The sequence below is a fragment of the Trachymyrmex cornetzi genome, unplaced genomic scaffold (genome assembly GCF_001594075.2).
Source record: "Trachymyrmex cornetzi isolate Tcor2-1 unplaced genomic scaffold, Tcor1.1 scaffold35, whole genome shotgun sequence".
Taxonomy (NCBI): domain Eukaryota; kingdom Metazoa; phylum Arthropoda; class Insecta; order Hymenoptera; family Formicidae; genus Trachymyrmex; species Trachymyrmex cornetzi.
This window is the reverse complement of record NW_017298213.1, coordinates 1,172,026-1,192,780: the sequence shown is the minus strand read 5'-3', so window position 1 is coordinate 1,192,780 and position 20,755 is coordinate 1,172,026. Positions and strand designations below refer to the sequence as shown.

General features: G+C 31.5%; 2 protein-coding genes and 1 long non-coding RNA gene across 10 annotated transcripts; 1 reads left to right on the top strand and 2 right to left on the bottom strand.

Moving 5' to 3' along the window:
- Nucleotides 1-981: 981 nt before the first annotated feature.
- LOC108763268 (uncharacterized) lies at nucleotides 982-2,249 on the bottom strand. The gene is made up of 3 exons (XM_018510741.1): nucleotides 2,207-2,249; nucleotides 1,728-1,826; nucleotides 982-1,171 (listed from the first exon to the last, which is right to left on the bottom strand). Exons 1-3 carry the CDS (start codon nucleotides 2,247-2,249, stop codon nucleotides 987-989), a joined length of 327 nt encoding a protein of 108 aa, XP_018366243.1. The 3' UTR covers nucleotides 982-986.
- On the bottom strand, nucleotides 2,013-16,520 carry LOC108763273 (putative thiamine transporter SLC35F3). 8 transcript variants are annotated; one of them, XM_018510751.1, is made up of 12 exons: nucleotides 16,034-16,520; nucleotides 14,129-14,281; nucleotides 12,446-12,687; nucleotides 12,068-12,220; nucleotides 11,590-11,940; nucleotides 11,134-11,262; nucleotides 10,851-11,040; nucleotides 10,675-10,764; nucleotides 9,544-9,673; nucleotides 8,034-8,063; nucleotides 5,967-6,304; nucleotides 2,305-2,446 (listed from the first exon to the last, which is right to left on the bottom strand). In XM_018510751.1, exons 2-12 carry the CDS (start codon nucleotides 14,265-14,267, stop codon nucleotides 2,394-2,396), a joined length of 1,845 nt encoding a protein of 614 aa, XP_018366253.1. In that variant the 5' UTR covers nucleotides 14,268-14,281; nucleotides 16,034-16,520; the 3' UTR covers nucleotides 2,305-2,393. The 8 variants fall into 8 exon arrangements, with proteins under 8 accessions (XP_018366258.1, XP_018366259.1, XP_018366260.1 ...); XM_018510752.1 differs by having other exon boundaries at nucleotides 2,381-2,446; nucleotides 5,908-6,304; XM_018510756.1 differs by lacking the exon at nucleotides 5,967-6,304 and having other exon boundaries at nucleotides 2,013-2,446; nucleotides 8,034-8,085.
- On the top strand, nucleotides 8,179-20,581 carry LOC108763281 (uncharacterized). The gene is made up of 3 exons (XR_001940211.1): nucleotides 8,179-8,191; nucleotides 16,440-16,442; nucleotides 20,437-20,581. It is a non-coding gene; the product is annotated as an uncharacterized LOC108763281 (long non-coding RNA).
- Nucleotides 20,582-20,755: the final 174 nt, after the last annotated feature.

Here is a 20,755-nt window from a genome sequence, read left to right as displayed (position 1 = left end):
ATCAAAGATGTCGCCACTATTATCGAAATTGGAATTAAAAAAGTCTGTACTATCGACCTTGATTGAGTTGGGTAATCGGTTTAGCATCCCCTTAAGGAGTAGTTTTTATCCTTCAGAGTGATCTTTGCCGATAAAAAAAAATACGCGTCAAATATTTTTCAAAGTTCTACTTTGCATATTCTAAATATGCAAAGTTTCATTAAAATCGATGAGTGACACTTCCGTAGGTATACTTGTTAGTCGAATTCGAGACTTAATAGGTTCATCGTAAACGAATTCTAAGCTGATCACGAACCTTAATAATCCTCAAATTTTGCTACATTAACTTTATTCGTGAAATGTAATATAACATGGAAACAATGTATATACATATATATCGTACAATGTATATACATATATGTAAATTGAGCTGTCACATACCTAGTATTTTTGACATATTAAATATCTCTCATTTTACAGACTATAGCCATCACAACTTTCGACACTGTTGTAACATTATATTAAGAAGAGAATTTTTTGTTAGAGTAGAAATAAAACTATCAACCCTGTTAATATTACACTAATTTCGTGAAATAAGAACATCACTATAAATCATTTGCATCAATTTGCAAATGTGATAAAACATTGTATTATTAATTTTATCATGATACATTTGCTATAAATAACGTCTATATTAGGACCAACAATATCTTCAGAGATGAAAAATGGTATTTTAGAGTTAATTCATTATTTCTGATTGTCTTTATGTATTATTCAATATCGTTTGTAACTTCCACTAACGACAATGTATATTGTGATATTTGTGAAACTGCCGAATGAAGAGGTCTTGATCTAAATATAATATTATTTCTAACATATTTTCCACGTACTTAGAAATGTATTAAAATTGACAAATCTTGTTATGTTTGAATTTTTTACCGATGATATAACACACGCCATACGATGGATTTATCAATATTTTAACGATTGCAAGTATCATCTTTATTTTAATGCATAACATAGTAAGTCCTCTCGTGAGCCTCTCTGTAATGGGATACACCTAGACAACTACGTAGTCGATTGACTATGTCATCTGAAATTGTTTTCATGCTAAATTGAGCTACAGTTATCACACGTACATACATCAATAATATGTACGTTAATGTACCATGAATAATACCACAGAGTCTATCTGCAACGCACAGGGTTGGGTAGTGCCAAGTTAAAAAGCTAAAAGTTAAGTTAAAAAGTTGAAAAGTTAAATAATTTTAACTTAACTTAGTTACATTTTAGATTCTTAACTTTTTAACTTTATTTAGTTACATTTTATCGATAACTATTAACTTTTTATTTAAATTTTTTGAAGTTAAGTCTCAGACTCAAACATATTCTTCATTTAGAACATACTCTATATTTTACTTAAAAGTTTTGTTTGTATATATTATTTACATTATATATTGATTTCAATCTAGCAAAAACCGTATATTTTAATGTATCTAGTTTTTGATAGGTTGAAATATATATATATAACAATATCTATAAATGTTTGTCATTTCCGTTATTTGTAAGACTCTGAAATCATAAAATAGAAAGAAATTTTTAACTTTTAATTTTTCAATTACTTTTTTTTATTAACTTAACTTTTAATTCAATTAATTTCATTATACATTAACTTGTATCTTAACTAAGTTAAATTTTCAAGGTTGTTAACTTTAACTTAACTTAGTTAAAAGAAAAAATTAACTTACCTCCAACCCTGGCAACGCATTTAGATCCAATACGTGAATACCTACTTTGATTATAGCTGTTTAGGAAATGATAATCGTGTAGCAAAAGAGTAGAAAACACTAACAATAAGAGGATATCAGTTATACCATGTTTGTTAATATATATTTCTGCAAGATGTTTTTCAGCAATGAGAGCTTCTCAAAGATTTTAAAATAATTTATTTTACGATTTCAACTGCAGATATTTCGTTAAAAAATGTTTAGTAATCTTATAAATAAATTAAGAAATTTAAGTAAGTATTCGATCAAAAAATATTCAATTTATGGACAGATTTACTTTTACCTGTATTTGTTAATCGTAATATAAACTCTGTTCGTTTCCAAAGTTGATATTAGAAACAAGTTGGGATAAATAGAAAATGGCTAATCAAGTGGCTAATATAGTTGATGGAACGGTACACAATTACTTCAAGGTAGCCTTAAGGAATATTTAAAAGTACTGATAGAATCTATTTTCTGACTGAATTCGTGTTTATACCTCATTGATAACTTTGGCCATCGAGTCAATGAGGCTTATGCTCTGCCATAATACCTTAATTATTGCTTTAATTTTCCATGTGTTTAGTCACCGAACCCTGCCCGAGGGTGAACGTAAGTGCGATTTTATGTAACCGGTTCGATAATCGATCACGTCGCGCGATGATCCATCTGACATGCCGTGCCTGTGTCTCCTGCTCCACCTGCAAATGAAAATTATGTTATTCATGATAATTCTAACAATTGTTACCTAAAAATCTCAATCAACATGCAAAACATGGTTTTTTTTGCCAATTCGACAAGAAAGACACGTGGAAACTTTCCAACATTAGTATCCTTCATTGTTAATTACAACGCAACAATCACAAAAAAGAATACAAGAGTACAAATACTATTTTGTCTATATTATAATTATTCTCTTTCATATTTAAGTTGTAGTGCACAGTACAAGATAAATTTAATTTAATTTTATTTATTATATTTTGTTTATATACAGAGTAGTCTATTTTAATCAATCCAATAGAATATCTAATAGAGAATATCTCAAAAACTTTAAGTTTAAGATAAAAATGTTTCAGACAAAAGTTGCTTAGTTTTTATCAAGGACAAGGTTATCTTCTTTCTCACTTGTAGTGAATAAAAAGAGGAAAGAGAGAGAGAGAAGCTAGTCGTTATCGCGCGAAGATGACTTAGTCGCTATCAAGAAAACACAAGCAAGTCCTGGATCCAAATTTGCATCAAAATTCCTGGGTCCTCATCGCATATTAAAGATTCTACGTAACGACCACTATTTGGTGAAAGAAAATAAACAATTTTTGGCACTTGATATTTTTCTGTAAAGTTGATAGTACTTGAGTAAAGAATTATTGAAAATATCTTTCGTTAATATCTTGTTAACTTTTGTGAAAATTGTAAAATGGATAGAGGACTTTTCAATTCAGTTTAGTCCGCTCTATCTCTATGCGAGAGTTTTATCATTACTTATCAAACATCCTGTATATAATTCCATTAAAAAAATTTTAGGTAATTTTAGGTAACTCAAGGACAAGGTTATCTTCTTTCTCACTACAAGTGAGAAAGAAGATAACCTTGTCCTTGAGAAGATACTCTTAAGATCAGATTAAAGTTACCTAAAATTTTTTTAATGGAATTATATACAGGATGTTTGATAAGTAATGATAAAACTCTCGCATAGAGATAGAGCGGACTAAACTGAATTGAAAAGTCCTCTATCCATTTTACAATTTTCACAAAAGTTAACAAGATATTAACGAAAGATATTTTCAATAATTCTTTACTCAAGTACTATCAACTTTACAGAAAAATATCAAGTGCCAAAAATTGTTTATTTTCTTTCACCAAATAGTGGTCGTTACGTAGAATCTTTAATATGCGATGAGGACCCAGGAATTTTGATGCAAATTTGGATCCAGGACTTGCTTGTGTTTTCTTGATAGCGACTAAGTCATCTTCGCGCGATAACGACTAGCTTCTCTCTCTCTCTTTCCTCTTTTTATTAAAACTTTTCTAAAGTATTCTCACACTGTATTTTTCGGATATTTGTCTTCGCGTTTTCTCGGAGCTCGCTTCGATTTTCTTGAAAAGCGGCTACTCAGACTCAATAAGCTCTCGGATTTTCTTGTTGTCTTTGAGCCTCATGTTTATAGAACTCTAAGAATTTTTTCAGAATTTTTTAGTATCGCATTTTCTCATGTTGGTAAAAATTGTTGGCAATATAAGAAAATGTAGTACTAAAAATTTGATAAAAAATTCTGAAAAAATTTTTAGGGCTCTATTTTATGATTTTTATTAGTAATTGATATCTTGTTAATTATTGTGAAAATTGCAAAATAGAGAACTTTTCGACTCAGTTTAGTCCGCTCTATCCCTATGCGAGAGATTTTTCGTTACTTATCAATGTATATTGTTTACATACGATTTCACTAATTATTTTGCATATAAATTAAAATATTAATTTATAAGGTAGAAATAAAAAAAACCAATAGTTACAAGATATTTAAAATATTTCATGTCAATATATTTGTCAAAATAAAGTATAAAATATCTCGTAAACTATTGGTTTTTTGATATCTCTACCTTAATATTTTTATATGCAGAATAACTATAAAGAAAAATCATATTATATAAAAAAAAATAATTCCATTAAAAAATTTTAGATAACCTTGATCTAACCTTAAGGACATCTCAAGGTCAACCATAATCACCATCTTCTTTCCCTCTTGTAACTAAGCAACTTTTTTAAAAACATTTTTGTCTTAAATTTAAAGATTTTGAGATATTATAGTGAATTAATAAAAATAGATCACACTGGTGTATATTATAGTATATTTCAAAAATATAAAACTCTAAATTTAATTTATTATCTAATCATTTATTATCTAATCAGATATTTATCATATTATTTTTAATTTGAAAATTTTTCTCAATGTATAAATTTAAACATTTGCATTACATTCCTATCTTTATTAAAAATTTTTATTTCTGCTATATATTTTTATTATTATATTATAGTATTTGTAGAAAATCACCACGTGAAATCAAATTTATATCCAACGTAAAAAGTCACGGATATCCCATTATATTATATAGAAATATTATAACTTTATCACGTCTTATTTAATATATAGCAAAAAATTTTCTGATCGAATATAGTCGAATTTATATAACAAATATATATAACCAAAATATAATTAATTACATGGGATTGCCCGTTTCTTTTTGCAAAATATACATTTAACAAACTGAATGACAACAGTAATTATATCATTGAATATTGAACAGCATGACACATGTCACTATGCATCATTCCAAAAATTTATGTGGGAAACACGGACGATATATGTATACGATAAAAATAAAAATAACTTGTAACATTTACGAATACCTGCAACATTCACGGAACAGGATACTAAACAGATCGATCACTATGAGCTAAGATAAATAGATGCGAAGAAATTCATAATTTTATAAAGGCATTCCTCATTGCACGCATCATACACATATGCTTTCATATCGATATACAGGGCCCCTCACAACTGACTTATGCTTTTTTATTGAACATTTTTTAATTTAAAGTTATATACACATCTGTCTGTGTGAAAATATGAAAACTTCGACACTTAAAACTTTTCGAATTAAAAAGAATAAGATAAATAGAGAATAACTTTCAATGTGCGTTTAAATAGACAAGGCAATCTTATTATTTTCTTTAATTTTAGATTCTGTTTTTATCGCAATTTTAAGTTTTGTTATTTCTTATTATAATATTTAATATTGCAAAAAATAAAGTACTGTATGTAAAAGATACTTTGAATTAACTAGAAAAAAATATGAATAAGTGATACTCTCTCTCTTAGTTAAAAATACCCTGTATATACCCGCAATTAGCGTTCGGCATTTATACTACGTTACATTAATCACTTAGGCGCTAGCTTAAATAGCAATTATAACATTATGCAACTCAATATTCAGCGCTTTCAAGATGATTGCGACTGCCACTCACTAACAAATCCCTGCTCAATTACCCAGCATATTTCGTACCTCGAGCGTTACAACAAAATTCTACACGGTGCTACTCGTCGCCAGCCAACTATCACGATCACGTTCGATTTGATCTTGATCACTTCCTGCACCTGATTCCTACCTGATTTCTCTCTTACCGCGTCACGCGTGGCTTCGCCACCAGCCTGATTGTTCTCATACCTTGATGTTGATTACGAGGATCATGCGAATAGCTGTTGCTGATGACGGTGGTGGTCGAGGTGATGGAAGTCGAGGTAGAAGGAAGGACACGGCGTGATTGGGTTTCAGAGGTCGAGCTGTATTGTTGAGGGTTGTTGTTAACATGTCGAAGAATGGCAGGCTGATTGCTGCTGTTGCTGCTATTGTTGTTGTTGTTGTTGCTGATCGGCAGCAGCGTCTGACCATCTCCATGCGCGGCAGAAACGCCGTAGCTCCTCAGACGGTGCTGACGTTGCTGAAGGGATGTTCTGCGACCTCTAAGGATATTCCTGCTGCCACGTTGCTGGCCCCCCGTGGTACTGCGTATATATATCAAGTCCGAGACTCTCATAAGTCGATTTCCCGATTATCTTCGTACGGGGGTAGACCTGCGATGGCTCCTCTCGACAGTATGTCTCGCAGCGCGGTCTCGTTGGTCTTTTTTTTAACATAATCGGTAGGGACTGTCGCGTATTGCTTGAATATCTCGATACGCGGATTTCCCTCTTACTTAAAGACTATAATCTATATGTTCTCTCTCCATATGCTCACGTTAACTCTTGGGGTAGGTTGGGGTGGAGGACACGGGCATCTGTGTCATAGAAATCTAGCGATTCTCTAGCCTTTCATCACAAGCTATTAATTATATTATAATTGAATGATTGAATACTATAATAACATATATGTATACATAATATGTACATATCACATTTAAGTAGGAGCATGTTAAAGTATGCGATGCGACAAACTTAAAGTGAGAATTACTATTAGTGGTACACTTACAAACCGCAAAAGGGCGACAAATTATTTAGTTTTAAAAGGAGTTATAAGACATGAAATGTGAAAGCACCGAATTAATTTATACATCTAATACATACTTTAGTTTTTTTATGATGCTGTTAACGGAAATCAATGCTTATTTCTTTGGAAATTAATTATGCACACGGTACATCTAATTTTTATTTTTATCGATTTCTATCATTATTTTTTGTTATTCTTTGTTTTGATATCCAAACAAATATTTATCTTTTTATCTCACCTTTTTTCAAAAAGAAAAATTAATTGGTAGTTTTAAATAGAAAAATTATGGCTTGCATACAATAAATGTCGCAAGATTTCTATGATCAAATTACTATATAATTCATCAGATGAGGTAATGGGACGAACAAACAAGAGCACGTGACTAAATTATATATTGAGTGTAAAATAATAGGTACACCGTTCCAGGATGCTTTACGAGTACGACCGTTAAGACAAGCAATCTCGTAAGATTTTCGAGGGCAATAACAGAATTAATCCTGAATCTAATCTGTCTTACAATCCAATTTTGAATAGGGGTTTGGACGTGTATAAAAATGGCTAATACAGACACATAATGCATCAAAGCTAACTGAATGACCAAAAGAAAAATAATATCGGGGAAAAGAAGCGTGAAGAAGAGGCATGCCGATTTGCTTTAAAAAAATAAGCCAATGAAAAGTACGCCAAGCTTAAACGTATGCATGCAGAATGAAGAAGAAATTGAAAAAATGTTATATAAATCATGCGCCTATTGACATTTATACCGTTTGCTCTTTTACAGAAAATTCATCGCAAGTGAATTAATGACTCCAAAATGATACTTATTCTTATAAATGTATTCATTACTTTTATTATTTAAATAAATAATAATTTATCTCTGTTATATGCAATAGAGTAAAATTCTAATTATTGATTCAGACATGAATCTTTGTATTAATAATATCTGCACATCATGATCGTTTTCGGAAAATACTAGAATTAATGTACTTTCTTATTATATAAATTTAAGTATTTTTAAAAAGTTATATTCGCGCGCGCGCGCGCGCGCGCGCGCGATTTTAATATTTCAATTTTTGCGCTATTTATATATATATATATATATATATATAAAAGAGAGAGAGAGAGAGTTTCCTTTTCATTTTATTACAATTTTACACTACTTGAATAGTAAGTCAAAAGGTAATTATTAAGAGAAAGGATGAATTTTCAGTAAGACCAGAGCAAGACATATGGGATGTATTTTCTTACCTTGTACTGTGACTCATGAGGATTACGTTTCTGTAACAGCATATAATGGATCCTGATTGTTGGGAAGCGAGTGATGAAATGATCGATTTCAAAGACAATACAACAAGCAACTTAAGCTAATTGAATCATTTATTCTCTTAATCCTTTTTTTTTAAACAGTTCAAATTCTTTAACTGCCGAAAATATGTTACGTTATTTTAATAAATAATTTTGTAAATATCATCACATATATTTTTGCACAATTCTTATTAACAATAAGAAAGTAGTATTTAAATAGTATTTAAGTACAATATTCTTATATAATAAAAAGCTAAAAAATTTATTAGTTTGTAAACGAAGTCCATCAATTCAAATAAATTTGATGAATTTGAATGTTCAAATATTAAAATACGAAAATAATACTAAAAAATATTATTTACTTAAATTTATGTTTAAACTGTGTGGAGAACTGCTCGGGCTGTTCATATAATCATATAAAATATTATAAAAAATAGCAAATATAAAATTACAAAATTTATTTTAGATACGCACCAGAGTGCTTTTGAAATTGCTTTTAAAATAACAAAATTGAATAAGAGAAGTTAAAATTTGGCTTATATTAATTAATGAATTTCATGATGCATCTAAATATTAATATATCATTAGTTTAGAAAAAAGTATATAAAGTAGTAAGTAGCTTTATATGCCAGTTACATTGTCATTATTTATATTGTTGCTATCAAATATATTCATTTAATTATTCTTTAAACCTGTTGCATATTCCAGGCATCCTGTAAAACAATATCAGTGCTAGCTTTTAATTTTTATGTAAAGCGTGACGATGTGCTCGAGTTGCCTCTAAATGCGAAAGAAAACTGTAATATGCTTTGACGTAAGTCGACATAATTATGTTCGTATTTATGCAGTAAAACAAAATTTATCTCATATGATTCGAAAATGTCATCGCATGTATTTAGCTGCAAAGCTGCAAAGTAAAGGCTGGTGAGACGCAAAACAAATTGTAAAAATTGTTTAAACGCAAAATCCATATTTAAACTTAAAAATTTCCAAAACAAAAAACAATTGCAAATAATATAATAGAGTAAATTCATAAAAAATTCCTATATTTTCGTAATCGTCGCGCGTTTAATCAGGTATGTTTCGCAACGAAAGGGGGATTTATTGAAACCATGTACGTTTTGCGAAGACGGACGTATAAAGTTCTCTAGGAAACGTTCTATGTTAATTTACCATTATATATATATATATATATAGATAAGTAAGTCAAGCATATCCTACCTAAGTGAGACTACGCGCTGCTTCTATTCTGGTGCCAAATAAGGTAAAAAACAACAGTTCGATATTGTTGCAAAAGTAAAGTAGATGTATAGAGAGAGACACAAATTGTCTTGGACGGACGAAGAGTTTGCTAGAGAAACTAAAGACTAAAAGATAAATTAAATGAACTCCGAATTAAAAGTGCATACCATAGAAACGCGTTGTATATAGAATACAGACTGAGAAAACATACCGAAGAAGTCTTGTTATGTAATCTGGCCAATTATCCGGGAACATTACGAGGAAGAAACCCACCGCTATGAAGATCATGCCTGCTAATTTCATGCCCATGAAGTACGCCCCATAAAAAATAACGTCCAATGCTGCACAATTATATTAAAGATTAGTAAGCAACAGATTTTATAAATAACAATAAAGTAAAAAGATAACTTTTTTTGATATCTGTCTTTTCATTGCAAGTATTTATCTGTAACGCATTGAAAAGGACCCAAACCAAGGATCGAAACGTTTGTATATTGCGTATTTTAAGTAAATATACCGATGGAGGGAGCCCGCCCCGATGACTTTGACCTTGATATATGTTATGACTCTGAGTGACCTCCAACAGGTTTTAGCCGACGCTCATTATTCGTTAAAAAGTCATTAATAAAACAAGTTTCAAAAATAACGTCTTATTTTTGCCACATACAATATTTAAAAACAATCCTATACTTTCCCCTGTGTACGTATATAATAGTTTTCCATGCGAAGTGGGTTTCATCTCCCCCCTTCGCCCCTCCCTGTCAAAGGGCATAACGATTTTTCCTGCAGATGGATCTTGTTTTGCGTAAAAAGTCGAACGCTCCTAGACAGGGGGGATGGTGGGATATGGAACTAGCTTCATGTGGAAAGTCGTGCGCCCCTAAGCAAAGGGGAAGATGAGGGGTGGAATTCGCTTCGCGTGGACAGTCGTAAAATATATATTTTAAAACAGAAAATTTTTGTTTAAATCTAGTAGAAAGAGATATCATTTTTCAACCTTTTTTTGTTAATAACTTTCTTGATATATGCCATGGTCATGGTCATCGGGACGGACCCCCTCCATCGATATATTTATCACAATTTATTTTCTTTCGATTTATTCTTGGAGCTATAATTTTCGTGAAGAGATAATTCTTTATTTGTAATTTCATTAATATTATATTCAAAGTTTATATTTTCAAGTAAAAGACATTTCTTTTATTCTATATCCTTTCTATAAACGTAGATCTTTACTTTTAATGTGTAATTACTGATATATTATTAAAAACAGCCATTTGTTAATTTACGATTATTTTAAAATAATAGTTGTGTGTATGTGTGTGTGTGTGTGTATTTTACTTACCAGCAGATACAGGTACAGCTGTTATTAATCCAAGAGTAATGAACAGGTCGTAAGTAAGCGCGATGCTGAAATTGCCGAGCATATTTGCAACTGTGAACAATTAAATCATTCAAAGTACATTTCGTTATGGATGTATGTTATATCGAATAGTAATCTAGTTCAGCGTAAGTTCAGACCTAAATGGAGGATGCTGGCAGAGAATAAAGCTGCCCAAGGTAATCTTGCCCAGTGTATGGTTTCCACTCCAGAAAAATATAGAGCCAGGCAAATTGGCCATAACAAGGCGGCGTTACATAAACCGATAAGAGAGAAAAATAAAGACATTTGGCCGAACGTAGTTTCTCCTATTACTTTCTTAAAGAGGACCTGAATGGACAAAATATTCTCTTAAAAATTTAACATCTCGTATACAACTATATCGTTAGAACTGCCATATAATTCACAAGATATTACGCTTACTTTATAAACGGCAGAGCCAGCTGCCGCTGCTGTAGCTAAAACGACACCTCCTAGCGTTGGACTTCCAGTTATTCCGTCCATATAAGCTAAAAGAGCAATGCCGGTGTTGCAGAGGATCACCGCGACTATCTGTAAATAATTAAAAAAACTTTCTATAATATTATAAAAGTACACAAAGTTCATGCAGAATACATTTCAGCTATATGTATATTTGTATATGTAAAGATACGTAAGAGTACCAATATATTATACACAAAAATACCATTAAAAAATTTTTAACATTATTTATACGTTAGATTTATAAAAAGTCAATACATTCAATATTCTTCATAAAAGTAACTTTCGTATTTAATAAATTAATATATTAACGTAAGTAAAATAAAATTTTAACAACAAAATTGAAACTACATATTTTTAGAATAAAAATTGAACGACTTTTTTCTTACATCTACTCACCCTCACACCCACGAATTGTTCATGAAGAATAACCCACGAGAGTAAGTAGACGCATGATACATTGGTTGCAAACAGTGCCATCACGTCCGTGGCTAGCAGTATTCTCAACGAGAGTATATACAAATAATTCGTGATGACCCATAAGCTGCAGAAAAGACTGCATCTAATTAAGAAGCGGCCACCAGTAAAACCCTTATCACGGAAACCGCGGAGGCTCTCGGCTATTATTTCCGAAGGGGTGGCGCACTTGGTTCTCGCAGCCCAACAAATAAAGTATACCGGAAAGTATAAGATTTCCCAATTGGTACAAAACCACGTCGTAAAGAAGGGCGCATCGTATGCAAGAATGATCTGAAGATAATAATTGCCTTAACATCATCTCGTTAGAGATAGAGGAAGAAAGGAAGAGAGAAAGAGAGAGAGAGAGAGAGAGAGAGAGAGAGATGAAAAAGATAAAAGAAGATTGAAATAAACTTACATGTTGATGATGAAGTCCGCTCACAGAGGAATTTACGGATTCGGACGTCTCCGAGATCTTATCTGATTTACGAAAGTACAAATACTTAATACAATGAGTCGCGCCGACCCAACTCGCGGTTACACATATCGTCACGCACACGCCGAAATAGATCTGCAATTATAAGAGAATATACTATTATATATAAACTAGTGCGCACTTATAGTAGTTCGACTGAATTCGCAATAAGTCTCAGTAAACATATTCATTATACATTATAAACGTAATACTTTGAGTATTAAGTTGAGATTTTCATTTAATCATTAGAATTTCATCTAATCTCTATTTTGTTTCATCTATTATCCACGATTTCAACTTCATATTAAAGATGCAATCGACCTTCTTCGCGCTTTCTGCACAACAGGAGGCGACGCAGGCCGAAATCGAGCTCGGTCGTTGTGGTTGCTGAACTACCGGAGCAGAGGTCACATGAGTTGATTGAGTTTGACCTGTCGTTTGCACACTGCCAGTCCCACTATCGCCACCGCTGCCGGCACTTCCGGTAGCCTCTAGGGTGCGACAACTTGGTGCAGAATTGCCGCATCCGTCGACGACGCTGCAACCCTGCTGTTGCTCGCATCCTGAAATATTGACGTTCTTTCCGAATCTTCGTTTCAAGATGTCTCATAATACCTTTATTTGAATTTATTCGTGCGTAAAGAGAATTTTAGACAGCGTATACTTTAACTAACTATATATACATAGATACCTAACTATATGGATAGTTGAGGATTATAAATTTTAGACAATGAAAAAAAGTTAGCATTAAATTAATTTTTTTATTAAATTAATTAAATTAATATTTTTAATTAAATTTATCTGGCTCTTCTGCACTCTCTGAGAGAAAAATGTTTGGTATTTGTAACTATAATTACATATCACTATAATTATATAGTTCTAGCAACAAATGTATATAGTTGGCAACCTAAAATGACTATATATATATATATATATATATATATATATATATATATATATATATATATATATATAGTCATTTTAGGTTGCCAACTATATACATTTGTTGCTAGAACTATATACATAGTTACTGTTATTATTATCATAGCAGTAATAATCATAATTACAGTGATATGTAATTATAGTTACAAATACCAAACATTTTTCCTTCAGTGTGTCTGAATAAAAAGCTATGTAAAGTGTGTGCGCACGCGTAATTTTAATTTGTGTAGAAAGTAATTTTTAAAGACATTTTTTATGTGCGATTTTCTTTAATTTAATATAAGCGTGTCCTAGTTTTGAAATTTTGCAGTTTTATTTGAATAATACTAGGCGAAATATGCTCAGCGAAATGTTATGCGTATATCATGCGAGCATTTTAATAATAATAATGCGAAAATACTAATACTAAAACTTATTACTAAAGAGCTGGTACATCAGGCGCTTTCTTAAAATTCTAAATTTCTCTTCTCTTGAATATAAATACTATAGATGCTATGCTATTTTGTGGTGTGTATGCGTGTGTGTACGTGTATTTGTATATCCATTGTTGCTAGATTTTGCATTCTCCAACCAATGCAATTGTCGATGATAATTATACAGGATATCATCTTAAATCCATTGTATCTTCTTTCAACCACAGGTTCAATGTCAAATAAACCAGTAATTTGCTTCGGAAAAATTTGGTAAAATTTAAAATTATTCATCTATTTCTCGCATCGACAGAGTGCAATATATAATTTTGCAATTAAGTGAAAACTGTTTTGTGACGGCATCCAAAAAAAAAGCGACAAAATTTTGTTTTATCATTTAAGTCTTTTGTTTTATCGTTAAAATCTTAACATAAAATTTTATTAAGATAAAGATGAGATTAAAAACTACTGACTCTTCATTAATTCTTTAATCTTCAATGTTTCAAAATTTCGAATAATTATTCGCGATAGTAGTTATCAATAAGCTATCACTTTCCTTAGCTTCACCCCTCAGTATCTGCGATTGAAAAGATACTTGAGGGAGGGATAGAGGTCGATCCAAGGCAATCTATACATCGACGCGTAGATTTACCTGAAGCGTGGAGCGCAATCTGGATGGGAGTGATGAACGGACCGTGGGTCTGCTGATCTTCGACGAAGGTTATATTCGACGTACGCGATCGTCGTGGGTGAAATATCGTTGGTACTTCACCAACTCCTCCGCTACCCATGGCTTAAGCGCGTTCTTTGAAACATGTGATTAGAAAGAGATATTTACGTTTAACGTGAGCCGCGCAATACGTTACACTGGGCTATACAAACTTGAAACCGATTCATGCGAAGCACCTGGTGCACATCGCGACTTCCCTACGAATGCATGTACTTGTTGATCTCCCGACATGCTTGAAGGTGTGCATCAACGGTAAACGCTCTAAACGTTCACAAGAGTCGCTTCGCACATGCAACAACGCCCATAAATATCCGGGACTTGTTTCCGTTCGCTGGTTCGATACTCATTACAATAATCTAACAGTTGCAAGTTTAGCGACAATAAAGATCTCTGCTCGTTGAACAATACGTTATCACTGTAATATATTCAAAGTCGAAACGAGGGTTTATACGAAGCCGCGAGGGGGTATATAATTTAGATAAGAAAAAATATCCAACGTTATAAGCACCGCCTCTCGTTTTGTGTATCGATTTGGCACGAACAAACACGGAGACCACTTCCGCAAGCTTCGATATCTGATCTCGACAAAGCAAAGTTGTTAGTTGAGACGAAATCAATTCCGACATGTATGAAGCTACATGTATACGACAGTTATACACTTGTACATATAATAAGTGTTTGTACAGTTAAGCCGGTTTTGAGCCCTGAAATGAAGCGAATGAATTGCGTTTTAGCTAGCGGCATTAGGTGTTAGAAATTAATGGCAAGTTCTCGACAGGATAAGCACGAATTTTACATTGCGCTGTACCGTTATTAAGTATGAGAGCATTATTAGCACAATTATTAAGAGAGCGATTATTAGCAAAATTACAAAAGGCAGATTTCGGATAAAGGCATGCACTCGGCGAATAAATCCATCTAATCCGGGAATCGTCGCACATATCATCAAATATTTCGATAGAAAGGAACTCAAAATCCCGCCCTTCCATTCAATCTGAAAATTTCAACAATTTTTTCCGCGTGCGCGCGTGTTAAATTAATTATTAAAAATCATCCTTTTGAAAATAGTTCAACATCATCATCTTTGAAATATAAATCTCGACGAGATATACATAATAGACATACGTACACTCTAAATTTCTTACAGTGAAATCTCACTTCAAGAGAGTGAAAATGCAACCACCCTTGAAAAAAAGTGAAAATATTTCATTTCTTGAAAAAAAAAAAGTGACGATCTTCACTCTTTTTAGAGTGAAATCTTACTTTTTTGGAATGAGATTTCACTTTTTTGAAATGAAAATTCACTCTAAAAAGAGTGAAGATCGTCACTTTTTTTTTTTCAAGAAATGAAATATTTTCACTTTTTTTCAAGGGTGGTTGCATTTTCACTTTCTTGGAGTGAGATTTCACTGTAGGAAATTTAAGAGTGTACTAATTTTTTAGCAAGACTTTCAAAACTGAAGGCTTTTATTACGAGGTACAAAAGTGTTGTACGAGGTAAAAAAAAGGTATAAAAGTGAGCGAATTTATTGAATATATTAATAACTTCAATGGTCAACAAGTAAATTTGTTCACTTTTGTAATTTTTACTTCATTTCAAGAACCGTAATGTAAGCATCATCCTGAATCATTTTAGACACTACTGCTTCGCCGACGTTGTAAACTAAGTAATCACTTCGTCATTAAAAAACGTAATAATTAATAACAACGATAAGACAACTCCGTATTGTCGCAAAAAGCCGCATCCCCATTCCCGGATTTCATCGGATTGAAAAATAAAAGAGACGTGTCGAAGTCGAGTTCGAGGTAGAATAACATCGCACATACCTTCCTTATGTTTCTCTTCTGAAGTCGCGTCGTTCTCGAGCCTCGTATCCATGGTTCATGGTCCACCCGGTGATCCTAACCGCTTAGTTCGTCGATTTATCACGGATGACTGATGTCACAACGGCATGTCGCGCTATATGGATCGTAGACTCGTGTTGATCGAGTAGAAACGAGATACTTCCTGGTTTCGCTCGCTCGACGCTACGTTACTTGATAACTCGCTCGCGACGTAATTAATTAATTAACTCAAAGTAGCGCGATTCATCGCTATTAGAAGGGTACAGCTTATTACGAGGCGTTTATTGCGCGAGCCACGCGTGCAATCTTATTTTCGAGGATTCGCATGTCATGCACGCGAGAATGTGCTGTATCGGTGCGCGGTGTTCTTCGCACACCCTTAAGAGAGAGGGTGAGAAACTGTAATCTCTGCGCGCACTGCACGGACTATGGTCAAAGAGAACTTGGTCTCGAGCATTCTGCCATGCCATTGATTGCCAGGCCAGTCTCATAAGAGCCTCTGTTAGTTTACTAGGCAGTTCGCGTCTGCGCCTGCACCATCCGCAACCACTTCGCCCGTCTGCGCCGTTCTAATCTACTCCACGTAGTGGCTGCATGCCGGGTGTTCTAGAACTACCGACCAAACAGACCCTCCCATCTCAGTCGGACATAAAAGATACGCAAGACACAAGTAGAGTGACCAGATGCAATGCACGAAGTAGGACATTTATCATGAAAAAATGGTACAAACGTAGTTAAAAAAAAACAAAGAAAAAGGGAAACGAAGAATAAAATAGAAGCGGACATTGTTGATCTGAGACCTGTATTATTTTGTATTTCTTTTAAACTTCTTTTAAATTCATTTAGACAGTACGCACAAAACAATTTTACGTGAAAAATGTCTAAACTTAAAATGAGATAGATTATATTGGACGTTGAAAAAAGAAAAAGCGAAGATGCTGAGGGAGAACAAAAAGTATAAGCAACGCGAATAAACCTAATGACTAATCAGCATCTTATGTAAATCAATATGGTGATTTTATGCTGGGTATTCATTGGTTTAGCGGTCTTAATGCCTTATTTCCATGCTTACCCTGTACTATTATGTGTTAGTATATTTCACGTGTGATAGTGTCACACTGACTTAATAACTTCCGATCCTCTCGCTCGCTCCCAAGTCCCAAAAGTAGTACAAAAAAACACATTGAAAATCCGCCCGGACGCCCCCGGACGCTCGAAAAAAAAGAGTACATGTCCAGAAAAAAAAAAAGAGTACGGATGGTCACTCTAGGCACAAGAAACATTAAACCGCGTGTTGATCATTCTGGATAATTTTTCGTACAATTTTTGAACCATCAAATAGATTGTTCTATCCCTTACCTTTTATGCCCGTTTTTATCGATATAGATTAACTTTAATTTTGGTTCAATTTACTCTTCATTTTTTTCTAATTTTTAGAATTAGAAAAAATCGAATAGAGATTAAAGTTAATCTATATTTATAGATGGAAATAAGCATTAGTGATTGTTTATATTGAAAGTATAAACAGGTTTAATGTTTCGCGAAATGAAATTGCATATAAATTTTCTAACTATTCGTCTTCCGTCATTTCTTAAAATTAAAGCAATATAAAAAACATAATTACGTATAATATGAAAATTTCTAATTTTACTTGCAAAAGATCTAAATAAAAACTATTTCTATATGTTCCCTATTATTATTAAAATGGTTATTATTAAATAGTACACGTAATATTATCATTATCAAATAAAACATTATAATTTTATTTTTTTTATTTTTTTTGCATAATCATATATCATTCGTATTATATTTACAATAATTTAAAGTTGATGCAGCGTATGCACAATATAATTACATAATCGGTTGTAATTGACATGAAACTACTTTCACTGTTTGCTCGCACTATATTTTAAGTACCCACACTTTTAATTCTTTAGTTTCCACATTTCTATTTTGCGTGACTGAACAGAAAGAACTTTTTCTTATACATATTCATAAAGCGCAATGTCGTTCACTCAATGTCAAATAATATCGTACGATTTATAACAAGATAAAAGACAACATCAGAGCTGAATTGCCAGGAACTTGAGATGTTTTCGGTACAAAAAGAAATAGTCGACAAGTAGCTGGAAAAATATTTTATTTTGTATTTTCTGAAATAAAAGATTTTCAATTAAGTCTAAGTGACGTAGGAAACGCCTCACTGATATTTCGTTCTTGATATCAACGTCACTACATCTAAGTAGGAAGTATACGATAATCTTTTTGTTCTTTTTGTAGAAAAGATTTGTATAAGTACAAATATACTTAGATATATAAATAGGTACATTCATACGCACAAGCGTTCGCGCGGTAAATTACAGATGGTTAAACATTCTGGTAATAAATATAAAATACAAAATTTTACTACAATATACAAAAATATAACGCATAAAATTTCTTTTAACCTATAATCTTTTAAAATATAGAAATTGTTCACAAAATAAACTTGTAAATGTTGTTTTGAATAAAAAAAATGACATAAAGTTAATGTAAAAATCTCGATTTTAACTTTTCATAACATTGATCTAGAATTATCATTAATAATGAAATATAAAAGATAAAAAACGTAAATTAAAATAAATTACAGGTATGATACTAATAAGTTATAATAAGTTACAATATCCAATTATATAATATCCAATTGTATAATGTTATAAACAATTATCAACAAATTACTTCCATCTGTATTTACCTATGACAAAATTAATTTAATAAATTAAATAATTATTAACAATTAGAATCGCGATTTAATCGCAATTGCATCATAGAATAACACAGAAGTTGAAATAAAATATAATTGCGATATATACATATATGTATACATATACACACACATACATATATATATATATATATATATATAAAACAATTAATATTCTTCTTAAATTTCATATTAAGTTAAAAAATTTAAGCGACAGACAACGGTTGCAAAATAAGTTATCTTAAAATATGCTGTTGAAATAAATACATCTATATATCATTATTTGTTAAATTTATTTGTATAAATTATTTGTTAAGATCATTTGTAACATATATGAAATATTTTTGATATGTGCTATAATTAAATATTTAAGAAAAACTTTTGCATACATAGAATTATTTCATGTATAAATGTAATAAAAATTATTTAATCCATTTTTTAAATATTATTACGCATAACTCTGTCTGTGTTATTCTAAGATAATTGAAACGCGCATAAGGGAAACTATAAAAATCCCTTCAAATATCACACAACATTTATGGACTGGTTAAGGCTTATAATTCCATTTCAGTCTTTCGTTATAGTTCTAGCTATAAAGATATTATACAACTCTTAGAGTTGATGTCACAGATTTACACATATACGATGTGTAAATATAATGGGATGCTAAAAATGTTCGTTTTAGCCGGCGTGTTTATAGCATTAACGCGTTTACTATTTAAAAAAAACATTTACATATTTTTAATTAAATATAAATAAAGGCACGCATATGTGGTTATTAACCCTTAGTAAACACCTTAGTTTTTGGCACCTTTACTACACATGTTCGGTCATTCATGTCCTGGATTAATTTTCATCACTTTTACAAGTATATATAAATTATTAAATGATTTTTACGTATATTTTGACATCTTTAGAAAGTATTTATACAGTGATATATTTATAACAAATTGTACATAAATTGTTATAACTAAATATAATTAATAAAATGAGAAAAATGCTTCATATAAAAATGTTTCATATAAAAATATGAAACTCTGAAACAAAAATGTTTAAAGGAAAAATATAGTTCAATATCTTAAAATTAATATTCCAAACTACAAAAAGAATAGTTCAAGTGTCAGCTGTCCAAAAAGTTTAGTTACCGAGTAATCTGAAAATGATATTTTTTTTAATATGCAGAATGGCTATTGAATGGCTTATGAAATTGAAGATATATTGCATTTACACTTTGAACAATGTATTTTATTATTGCTATTGTGTAAAAAAAATTTATAATTTATTTGGATATTCTTTATAATAATGTCCTTTATAACATTACAGACAACATAATATATAATATTACTGACAACGTTTAGCACAAGGGTGCCAAAAATCGTGTTTATTAAGGGTTAATATGTTGTTCTAGGGTTAAATTCTTTTTTTAATAATTCGCGAAATATTTCCGCAATACAACCGAGAATTAGTTGAAAATAACGAAAAAAAGAAAAATTGTTTAGTTACAAAAAATGTACACTCTGTACACACGTTGAGTCATTTGTGACCCAGAAGTGAATTTCGGAGTTACGGCAGTTAAAGGATACGCACGAATTGAGGCCGGCAACACACAAAACTTGTTCTCTAGATGCCAAACTTTTTTTAGGAATAGAAAAGAGACCAGTATTTGACCAGGTACTCTTAGTACTTCAAAGAAAAGAAATGCGCAGGATACGAATGACTCAAAGGTGTATATTAAGGATTAATATTATCACTTTTATATGTATATGTATATATTGTGTATGAGTCATTTTAAGTGATACATGGAAATATCTCGAAAAGTATAAAAACTACGGAAAAATTTTTAAACAAAAGTTGCTGAGTTACTAAGGGGAAAGAAAGTGATGACTTTACTTGGCCTAGAAAAAATATCTTAAAGTCAGGTCAAAGTTACTTAAAATTTTTTTAATGGAAACCCCAATTTT